At 42.0% G+C, this 11,926-nt stretch overlaps 1 protein-coding gene across 1 annotated transcript; it reads right to left on the bottom strand.

The window, feature by feature from the left end:
• Window positions 1-280: 280 nt before the first annotated feature.
• On the bottom strand, window positions 281-7,405 carry LOC130830847 (oocyte zinc finger protein XlCOF6.1-like). The gene is made up of 3 exons (XM_057698163.1): window positions 7,347-7,405; window positions 3,038-3,143; window positions 281-910 (listed from the first exon to the last, which is right to left on the bottom strand). The coding sequence occupies exons 1-3, from the start codon at window positions 7,403-7,405 to the stop codon at window positions 281-283; spliced, it is 795 nt and encodes a 264-aa protein (XP_057554146.1).
• Window positions 7,406-11,926: the final 4,521 nt, after the last annotated feature.

Consider the following 11,926-nt stretch of genomic DNA (forward strand, 5'->3'; position numbering starts at 1 on the left):
GAAAATCACCTTGAACTCCCCTACTTCGCCCCCATTCTAGTATGGCCCCAAATCTTCCCTTGACGATTCCCACTGAGAAAGGGTGAAGCCCAGGTCTAGGCTCCTGGAAATGAGTCACCTTTGCTTAGCCTCAGCTATGAGCCTCAGGCTTCAGTCCCACGTCTGGACAGGCCGCAAAGTGTCAGCCCCGGCCGTCTGTCCGCCCCATGCAGCTTCTGGTGCGTGATGAGGTTGGTCTGGCGACACAAGCTCCTGCTGCCCAAGCCGCAGCCTTAGGGCTTCACGCCCACGTGGACCCTGAGGCGCGCGAGCATCTGCGGAAGCCCTTCTGGCAGCCATTCCCAGCCAACCGGGCAGTCGCCCGCGTGCGCCCTCTGGTGGCAGATGAGGTGGAGCTCCGGGCGCAATCCCGCCGCGAGTAGGGCTTCTCGCCCACGTGGACCTGCCCGTGCCGAGTGAGGTTGGCGCGGTGGTTGAAACACTTGGTACAGTCCCCGCACTTGTTGGGCCTCTGGCCAGTATGGATGTGCCGATGCTTGACGAGACACTGGGCAAGATGGAAACACTTGCTGCACTCCCTGCAGCGGGAGGGCTGCTCGCCCCTGTGGACGAGCAGGTGCACGAGTAGACACGAGCTGCGGCCAAAGCCTCGGATGCACTGGGGGCCCTGGAAGGACCGTTCGCCTCTGCGCGTGCACTGGTGGTGTCCCTCGACAGATCTGAAGCCAAAGCGTTCCCCGCACCATGCGCACCAGAAGGGAGATTCCCCGTTGTGTCCGCCCAGGTAGCGCATTGGGTCTGAGCTCCAGCTCAAGCGCTGATTGCACTGTGAATACTGGAAAGGCTTCTCGCCCTTGGGGCTCCGCTGCTGGCGGTTCCATTTGGAGCGGTGTCTGAAGTCCTTGCCACCCTGCGGGCACTGCAACGCTCAGGTGGGTATGCAGCAGAAAAGGGTCGCCAGGGACAGTCATCGGTAGTGCAGGTGATCAGTTGAAGGTACACCAGAAGAGAACTTTGTCAGAAGGCTCCCTGGAGCCTCCCCGCTGGGCAGGGCTGAGGAAAGGAGTCCCTGCCTTCTCAGCTATCACCCTGGGCAGGATAGGGATTTCATACATGTCACCTGTGCGGGAAAGTAGAAGCCAGGGTTAGAGATGGGTGGAAATGGACTGCAGTGCAAATCAGCGGATGTGTGCTTTAGTACTGAGGTTATGATTGACCCCTTGAGCAAATCGCTCAGTATCTCTAAGCCTTCTTCCCCATGTATAAAACGCGGGAAAAAAGACATACTTAAGAGATCTTTTAGTATGATTACAAAGCTACTGAATAAATGTGTGCTGAATGGAGCACTTGAAAAAGTAAAAGGGAAAAAAAAGATGCACACATTCAAGTTGTCCATGGTTACTTCAAAGTCCATGATCTGGCTTCTCACCAGAAACTCAGACAATTCAAAAAGAAAACAAATATCAAGTTATTTCTACTTGGTTTTTATAGGTTTAATTTCCTGATTCTGCTTGGCTCATAATTATTTGGGAGTTGGGGAGGGTGAGGTGGAGGCAAACTTCTAAAATATCTGAGTGAGGCAGGCACTCAGCAAATACCCTTACCAACAAAATTAAAAAAAATTAAAAACTGGACAAATTTGTCAGAAACTACCATGCAAGAACTCCGGAAACTGACCAAATGCATCCAACAATTTGAGAAGTATTCATTCAAGAATACTTCCTAAACCTTAGCAAGAACTATGGGTCTGTGTCATTTTAACATGGAACTGCTCCCATCACTCACCCCGGTATCTGGCCCCTAAATCCTACCAGGAAAGGAGCAGACCACAAAGATCAGCAGGGAAAGGGCTGACTTTATTTGGAGAAGAACGGAGAAAATTCTGTGCCCAGGGAGTTGTCAATGTAATAGCAGTCTTATTCCCCAATAATCAGGGAAGACCATTTTCTCATCTAGCCTGAGATCTGTATATTGATTGAGGAAAGCAACAAACCTGCAGATTAGCCAGAAACTTAACAGGGAGATCTGGAGAACAAGACACCCAAGGTGGGCCTTGATAAGATCCTACATATCCCTGATGATCTGAAGCCTGTGCACATGCACAAGGCTACAGACAGGAGCAAGATACTCATCTGGGGCTGAACCTGAGGCCTTGCAAACACAGAAAGTAAAAGCCAAGACAGATGTATAAGCCACCTGAACTTTGAATACGTTCTCAAAGCCACATAGAGCCATCAATCAAGGATGGACGATTTAATGGCTCAAACATTTAACCCATCATTGGCTAACCAATAAGCTATATTGATCTGGGGAGATCTCTAAGAAACAAGTCTTAAAAATGAAAACAAAAATGTTAATACATTGTAGTTAATAATGCAGGAAAAGAGAGCCCAAAGAATTAGCCCAGGCAAGTTACTAAACAAATGAACAAACAACAAATGCCACCCTTGGGATCAGAATCCAGATTTGCTACATTATCTAAAATATCCAGTAACCAACAAAAGATTATGAGATACACATAGAAAGAGGAAGGTGTGACCAGACATACAAGAAAATGACTGTCAATATAAACTGTCTCTTATGGACCCCAGATGTCAGATTATCACAAAAACTGCAAAGCAGCTGTCATAACCATGTCCAGAAAACTAAAGAGAGTTAATGATACTGTATTTACATTTGAAAGTTGTTAAGAGAGTAAATCAAAAGTTCTCAGCAGAAGAAAAAAAAATATGTAACTGTATGGTGATGGATGTTAACTGAATTGTGTAGTAATCATTTTGCAATATATATGTGTATCAAATCATTACTTTGTACACTTAAAACTAATACAGTGTTATATATCCCAACTGAAAACAAGTATTAAAAATAACATTTAACAAATATATAGAGAGAGTGACTAGGTCTGAGCTGAAGGTCTTAGGGAAGCTCAAAGAAGGAATACTTAGTTCAGACTTCAGGGCTGTCTGTGAAGAGAAGGCTGGAGCCAGAGATTCAGAATGTGGAGCAGAATTATGAGAAGTGAGTACGCGTTACTTACGAGAAGTAGAGGATGGGGGTCCTGGCGCAGAGAGGAGTGAGGTCCATCGATCACGTAAGGGACAACTACCAAGTGCCCAGTATAAGGCAGGGGAATGTACCAGATGCTACAGGGAGACAGAGACACACAGTTGTCTTCCCGGGGTTCTTATAATCATCCCACTGATAAATGGAGTATTTATAAATGGAATGGAATATTTATAAATGGAATATTTCCTGCCACATCAGCAAACAAAGGATGTCACAGTCATCAACGATTGCAGCCCTCCAACGTGAGCCAGTGAGCCCTGAGGAAACTGAGGGCTGAAAAGAATACCTGCCATCTAGCAGCCATCAGACTGCAGCCACTCCCTACGGTGAGCCCCGAGGAAACTCAGGATGGGAAAACATAGGATACTGGCCCCAGATAGCTGAGGTGCATATCAAAGGAATGAATTTCAGTGAGCCCAGACTCTTGCCTCTTCCCATACATAGAAAAGCACTAAATTCCTTAACTTTAGATATCTGGTATCTTTAAGTAACAATAATCTTTTGATGTTCAGACTACCTGCCCTTGTTACAAAACGTCCATATAACCTGGCTCTCCCCTTCACCTCCTTGGAGCAGTTTCTCAGAGCTATCTGAAATGCCACCTCCCAGGCTGCTGTTGTCTTTTTGCCCCAAGGAAAACAACTCACGACTCTCACAGTGTGCATTTTTTTTAAGTCAACATCATACACACACACACACACACACACACACACACACACACACACGTCTGGTGGAGTAGCATTTATAAAATGCAATTTATCGACTGAGAAAATGCAAACAGCACCAGCTACTCCATCCTGCTGCCTGCTCCCCAGATGAGCACCTTTGGCAGCTGCCCAGATATAACCACATCAGAGAGGTGCTTACCCATGGGAAAATTTAGGTCAAGGTCCTTCAGGGATGTAGTGTGCACAGGAAATTGAAGAAAAGAGAACTGAAAGAAAATAATAAATTTGACAGGGAAGCAAGCCCTTCAACTTCTGAAGTAGAATCTTGGGGGCTCTTAGGCTCAGTCAAACTATGTCACCTCTCCTCTGGATTTATGGTTCTTACAGCCTGGGATTTTGCTTGGAAATTAGAAATCCACTGTAAACCTCCTTTAAATAAGTAAAGGAACAAATGTGTGAAAATAATGAAACATTAATTCTGAAAAAGGGCCTAGAGAAAAACCCTGGAGTTAAAAAGACTTAGGCAGATACTGTTGCAGGAAGTTTAAAGGTGTTGAGATAAGAGATGTTCAGATACGCTGAAGAAAAAAAAAAAAACAAGAAAACAAAAAACCCTGCGCTGATGTGCTGAATTTGCTTGAAAAATGGAGATAAACCACATTTCAAAGGCAAGTAGAAACTACTTTTTGATTTTTTACTATTTTGTCTTATTCATATCTGAGGCTATCTTGCTATTGTTCTCTTCCATTAGCATGAAGACTGGGTAAGGGGCTCCCATTACTACATGAATACGTATAATTTGGTCTTGAGTTCCTCTAAACCTATCCATGAACTATGAGACTCCCAAACAAAAAAAAAAAAAAAAAAAAAGAGACACAAACACACATATAACTATACAACTATAAACACATGTATATACCAAGAGACATGCATACCAGATGATTTCTGTGAGTAAGGATAAGATACCCAGAGTTCTCCCAGTAGGCTAGGAGGCAACGATAGGGCTAGGGTATGTTCTGTGTAAGTTTTTAGCCATTTAAAAATGTCATCGGAGGGTGTTGGGCTGCCATGACCTACTACATCCTATCTAGAAGTGGAAGTCTCTAGACACAGATTTTCAAAATTCCAAATGATATTGCTCTTTTTCCTAACTTAATTGTAGTCAGAAAACTTACTTGTATTATTCAAATATTTTAGAATTTTGCTGAAATTATTTATAATCTAATACATAGTCAAATTTAATGAAACATTTCATGTACTCAAAAAAAAGGGATTCTCACTGTTGGATGCAATGCCCTCTTATGCTCATTGGACCAAACTTGTTAATTGTTTTGTTCAAATCTATATCCTTACTGATTTTTGTTTACTTGATCTGTTTATGAAAGAAAAAGAAAAAGAAATTTCCTATCACTATGGTAAAAAATAAATAAATAAATAAATAAAAATAAGTCATCAACTACATCAAACTATAGAGCTTCGTACAGCAAAGGAAACCAACAGTATGAAAAGGCAATCTGAGGAACGGAAGAAAATATTTGCAAATTATGTATCTGATAAGGAGTTAATATCCAAAATATATAAAGAACTCATACAAGTCAGGGAAAAAAATCTAATTAAAAAATGGGCAGAGGATCTGAATAGACATTTTTCCAAAGACATCCAAATGGCCACCAGATACATGAAAAGGTGCTCAGCGTCACTAATCATCAGGTCAATGCAAATCAAAACCACAATGAGATATCACCTCATACCTGTTATTATGGCTATTATAAAAAAATAAAAAATGAGTGTTGGTGAGGATGTGGAGGAAAGGGAACCCTTGTACACTGTTGGTGGGAATGTAAATTGTAGCTACTATGGAAAACAGTATAAAGGTTTCTCAAAAACCTAAAAATAGAACTATCGTGTGAAAAAAAAAAAGTCATCAAATGCAAGGCCTTGTCTTCCTTAGCACGAAGCACAAACACATGCACAAAAAGATTCATGCATATGCATATACTATAAAGGAAGATAATCTATAGTCACCATTCACTGAACATGATCTCAGATGTGTGACATCAGTGAGCCTGCCACACTACTGCCAGTGACCCAATGGGAGCCAAGAAGCACTGAAGACACCCGAGCGTTCCCACTCTGTCCCCAGGTCTCATCACCACATCACCTGCTAATGAAAACATCAGGCCTCCCTCATTCCATAGTCTAAGGATAGAAAGAATTTTTCCCAAATTTCTTCCAACACTCAATTCAAGCTAACACATGCGAGCTTTAAAAATCTCCAAAGTGTCAAAAAAATACAGAGAGTTTGGAATATAACAACCAGATGACCCCAAGTTTAAGTGTAAGTAATCATCACAATACTACTGGCCACCATTGTCCAAAAAATTAAAAACACAAGAGCTGATCTTAGTAGACAGTTTGTTTTAAAGAACCCCAGAAATTGACTGTGGTTCCACTGTACCCTCCCGTCACTCTGACATTCTCATTTTAGAGACATTTTGGGCTACATAAAAAAGATGGACATTGTCTCTAGACCTATATTGAACTAATTTTTTAAAGGCCTATGAGGAATACACCAAAATGTAGAAAGAAATTTTATCTGGGTAGTGGGATGTTTTTAAATTTTTTATACTTTTTGTATTTGCAACTTCTGTACAATGAACAGGCATCACATTTGCAATCAGAATAAAATCAGAGCATCTCTCTTATACCCCTGGACCAAATCTAACTTCACACTCCAAATGACATCTTTCTCAAGACAGGCTGATAGAGCTGAGCAAGTGCACAGCTCCAGCACACAGTATATTCCATAAATTCCTGCTAACTGAGCAGATCAAGAATTAGAATCCAGTGAGATCTGGATGTCAGAGCTGTGAAGTATTGGCAGATGAATCTCTTTGAAAGGACTCAGAGATAGATACAAGTTGCATATAAACCCAGCAGATGAGAGGCCATATGGGCAGCATAGGGGACAATGCAAAATGACAATTCCAGGGTGAATGGCAAATACCTTTGAGAGCAGGGACCAATGATGGAAACAACAAAAGGAAAAAGAGCATGGTTGGCAATGTTGAATTTCAAAAAAAAAAAAAATTAACAAATGGTTGAGTAGGGACTTTCCTGATGATGCAGTGGTTAAGAATCTGCCTGCCAATGCAAGGGACATGGGTTTGATCCCTGCTCCGGGAAGATCCCACATGCTGTGGAACAACTAAGCCCATGCGCCACAACTATTGAGCCTGTGCTCTGGAGCCCGTGAGCCATAACTATTGAGCCCATGTGCCACAACTACTGAAGCCTGCAAGCCTACAGCCCATGCTCTGCAACAAGGGAAGCCATCGCAATGAGAAGCCAGTGCACTGCAACAAAGAGTAGCCCCCGTTCCTGCAACTAGAGAAAGCCTATGTGCAGCAATGAAGACCCAACACAGCCAATAAATAAAATAAAAATAGATAAATTTATTTTAAAAAAAGGCTGAGTAGATTAGTAACAGAATGTATGACTAAGGAAGAGAAAATAAAGAGTAAATTTGATTTTCCTCTCACACAATCCCCTCTCCAAATATTAAACCCTCCCTTCTGTTCAGTTACTATACTCTGGATCCAGTTCTCTCACCTGCAAGAAAGGTTGGAATAAGCCCCAAATCGGGAGGTCTTGGAACATGGAGAATCCATGGCTCCTCACTTTGCTCTGCTGTGAGATCAGCTCAGTTTTAGGAAACAGGAATTCTATGGGATCAATCAGATCAAAAATTTCTTACTGAGCTATGTACAGCTACTATGCCCTATATTCTCTGTACCACGGCTCTCTAAAATCAAAATTCAAATAGTCATTACTCAACTTGTCTAACCTTGCTTTTTGAGCTACTACCGCTCCACCAAATTATGTCCACCTCTCATATGTCCTACTTACATGTGGTCCCATTTCACTCTCAAACTTCTAGAACGGCTGTCGGTGGACCACAACGTCCTGGGTGATGAAGCTAGCTGCAGTGGTAGTCTTGGGCCATGTAGTTCATTCAACATGTCTAAAACCAATTTTTGTAACCACCTCCACTTTCTCATGTTACCCTAATCTAGCCAGGCACACTAGTCTATTTACCACTGTCCAGTAAATCCACCTCCCTTTGAGTCTTTGCTCTCCCCTTCTTCCCACCTGGAATACCTTCTTTGCTTCTCCTCGCTCCATAGTTAATTTTTCCTACCCATCTTTCAAGTTCCACCTTGCTCCCAAAGAAGCCATCCTTGATAATTCCACTTCACATAACAATTATTCTCTAGACCAGTGCTTCTCAGACTATCTGTGGTGAAGGACCAGAGGTTTGGTTTCGTTTTGTTCTTTTGGTCAATAAGTTGGGTTCCCTGGTCACATGCTTGGATATTGTGGTAATGTCAAATTGCCAGAAAAGGTTCTGAATATTTTCTCTCAATGTATGTACTTATCCCATCACCAACTGATAAAAAACAGTTCACAGACTGGCACTGGTCCACTCAAATACGCAATGCTCTAAAACACTTACCTGACATTGAGCATATTCAACCTTCATTGTTTAACGGGTGGTTTTTCTCTTGTGACAACAGGAAGGTAACCACCAAGTGGGCGGGGCCTTGTCTCATTTCTCTGTGAATGCCCCACCCCAAACTGTAATGTGTGGGGATGACTGATGGGAAACCCTGTCGACTAAAAAAATATATTCGCAACCTAAAAGTTGAGTTATGTTTTATTCCACAGAAATTTTTAGGACTAGAAGCCCAGAAGGCAGCATCTCAAGCAACCCTGAGAAGCCTGCTCCAAGGAGGTGAGGGGGGAGCTAGGATGTAGGGGAGTTTTGCAACAAAGAGCAGGTAGTAGGGACAAAAAAGTACTGTTAATAAAAGAAAACCAGATATGTCAAGAAATTTAGCATTTTTTTTAGCACTTTTCTATGTATGGGAAGATGCAAGAGTCTGGGCTCACTGAAATCATTCCTTTGATACGCACCTCAGCTAACTGGGGCCAGCATGCTGTGTTTTCTCATCCTGAGTTTTCCTCAGGGTTCACTGTCATCAGGACTGGCTACAGTCTGATGGCTGGTAGATGGCAGGTATTCGTTGTTTCCTTCCTGAGTTCCCTCGGGGGTCACCAGCTCACCACTAGCGGTGGCTGCATGGCTGCAATCCTTTGTTTACTGAAATAGCAGGCAATATTTCATTTCTCAACCCATAGAGGATTAAGGGGGAAGTTTGGGATTTGAAATAAAGGAAAATGTGATGGAAAAAACTAGATCCTTCTATTATAACTTTGATATCAATATAAGAAAGAAAATAGTGGTAAACCAAGGAACTGACTGAAGTTGTTATGGCTCTGAACTTCCTTGGGCCACACAGCCTCAGCCTCCTCACAGCACCCACTAAAAGTCATGCCCATAAAGGAAGTGAGAATACCACCTGAAGACTGACCCAGAAATCTCTGTCTCCCTAACCAAGAGCATGTCTGCCATTCCCAGGACTTTTTATTTTACACAGCCCATTGGTATAGCTGGAATTCTCATCATATCCCATTGTACTATTTAGGAAATAAAAATGTTTTGCAGTAAAAATGTAATAGAGAGAAAGGAATAGTATATGCATTTGGGTGAGAGTAAAAGTTGAGTCTAGACTTAAAAGAGCCTAGATTTCTAGAAAGAGTTATATATCGCTCAGTGTTCTAAGTGCCCCATATAAATACCTTCAGTTTTCAGAATGTTCTTTGAGAGTAATACTGGCAAAAACATACTGCATTATCAGATCACTCCAACATCAATCAGTACTCCCTTGGGGGTCAGAATTCGTGCAGAAGCTCTCACTGAATAGTATTGAAAATCGTGTACTGCTAAAGAAGAAGAATTCTGAAAAAGAAAAGAGATACGAAGTCTCACACACAGAAGTAAGATACCTGTAGTTCTACATAACATCCCTGTAGAGGGCCCTCTGTGCAGAGTCCACACACCCCCACTCTTCTTGGGAGAAACGCATGAGCACCTCCTCAAATGACAGCAGCCCCTGGAATAGCATAAGAGCCCAAGGATGAGACCCGTAAGAGGCTGAAAGATAAGAAGGGACACTCAAACATGAAGGGGAAGCAGAATACAAAGACTCCGAGAGGAGGATGGCATGAGGAGCAGATAAAGGCAGAGTGACCTGGAGAGAAAATGGGTCCAAGAGAATTAAATGGCCAGCACCATTTAATAAACAGAACCACAGCATCACAGACTCATCTGGTCCCACCCCATCATTTGGAAGATGAGAAAACAAAGGCATAGAGTGACTTAAATGTATCCAAGGTCACATAGCTACCTAGTGGCAGAACCAGAATTAGAGCTTAGGTCTCCTTTGGCCCAGCCAAGTTCTCTGGCCATTACGCTCTTATTCTCTCTACATATTTGGTGAATGAACAAATAAATGACCCCTTGCCTGATTTCATCATAAAACTGATTTTGGATGCATGCAACAATAAGTGGCAGCCTGTAGCAAGCAGCAGGGAGAAGTAGCTGGAAGCAAGATCTTAGATCCCAGACGGGGAGTCCTAACCACTAGACCACAGAGGCCAGCAGCTAGGGCCTGGATCCCTAGTTCTTGCCTGCCTTGTCAACAATGAATGTAGGTGAAGAGGCTGAAGGTAAAGAGAAAAGTAAATAATTTATTGGAAAAGCAAATACATACACAAAGATGCAGAGAGAAAGTCGCACCTTAGGGAAATTCTTAAATTCCTCATAAAGGGGCAGTTTTCCAGGTCTTTGTCTGCCTTCCAGCCAATCATCTCGTCTCGTCCACCCTGGCTACTTTGTCCCAGGACCTTCCCCTTAGGTGCGCGGGCACCTCTCAGCCGAGATTGATCTCAACACAAAGGATTCTAGGGGAAGCAAGACTCCTTATGGCCTGGCATTGTCCATCAGGGAAATGCAAGTCAAAACCACAATGAGATATCACCTTACACTTGTTATAACAGCTATCATCAAAAAGGCAAGAGAGATAACAAGTGTTACTGAGGATGTGGAGAAAGGAGAATCCTGGTGCGCTGTTGGTGGGAATGTAAATTGGTATACATATGTGTGTGTGTGTGTGTGTCTCATTTAAAATATGAATATTGATATATAATATTTATATTTATGCATGTATATAATATGATGGAATTTTTTTTTGGCTTTTTATTTATTTTTTTAAGCTGTTTATTGGAACATAATTGCTTTACACTCTGGTACCAGTTTTTGAGGTACACCAAAGTGAACCAGCTGTATTTATACATATATAAATATGATGGAATATTACTCAGCCATAAAAAATAAGGAAATCCTGCCATTTGTTACAACACGGATGTACCTTGAGGTCATTATGTAAGTGAAATGAGTCAGAAAGAAAAAGACAAATACTGTACAATATCATTGATAAGTAGAATCTAAAACCATTACACTCATACAAACAGAGGGAAGAATGTTGGTTGTTGGGGCTGAGGGGTGGGGGAAATGGGGAGATGATGTTCTAAAGGTATAAACTTTCAGTTATAAAGTGATAAGTTCTGGGGACCTAATGTATAGCGGGGTGACTATAGTTAACAACATTGTACTGATAACTTAAAAATTATTATGAGAGTAGAGTTTAATGTTCTTACCATAACAACAACAAAATGATAATTATGTGAGATGAATGATATGCTAACTAACCTTAGTGTGGTAAACACTTTGCAATGTATAGATGTATCAAATAACATTGTAAACCTTAAATTTATACAATGTTATATGTCAATTATATCTCAATAAAACTGGACAGAAAACAAAAATGAAGTTATTGGTCATGAATATAAAGTGAAACTTCTCAGCATGACTGTCTATCCACAATCAGCTGAACAAATGTAGGGAAAGGATAGGATTTGAGGTGGATTTCAGTAGGAACATTGATAGTATGTGCGCAAAGGACAAATTACAATGACTGACCAGGGAATCTAAGCTGGATAGAGAGAAAGACAGAGAGAGAAGTGAGGATGTGAGGGAGGTGAAGGACAGTAATAAATGTCCAGATGTCTACTGAGGAAGGAACTGAGAGGAGACAGCATAGAGTATAATCTCCGTGGATTCTGAACTCATTGAGAACCATGATGGTAGCTGTACGGGAGTGAGTGAGAGCGAGCCAGGGACAAAGCCTTTCAAGGAATAAAGGGGAGCAGAGGGGGTGAGCTGGGGG

Source organism: Hippopotamus amphibius, chromosome 11, assembly GCF_030028045.1.
Source record: "Hippopotamus amphibius kiboko isolate mHipAmp2 chromosome 11, mHipAmp2.hap2, whole genome shotgun sequence".
Classification (NCBI taxonomy): Eukaryota; Metazoa; Chordata; class Mammalia; order Artiodactyla; family Hippopotamidae; genus Hippopotamus; species Hippopotamus amphibius.

Bases quoted from the DNA above. Each gene is read 5' to 3' on its own strand.
- LOC130830847 (XM_057698163.1), bottom strand. From the start codon at position 7,405: ATGGATTCTCCATGTTCCAAGACCTCCCGATTTGGGGCTTATTCCAAC. The intron at 3,144-7,346 runs GTGAGAGAACTG...GTCTCCCTGTAG, and splicing joins TATTCCAACCTTTCTTGCAG to CATCTGGTACATTCCCCTGC. The intron at 911-3,037 runs GTAAGTAACGCG...CAGTGCCCGCAG, and splicing joins ACCCCCATCCTCTACTTCTC to GGTGGCAAGGACTTCAGACA.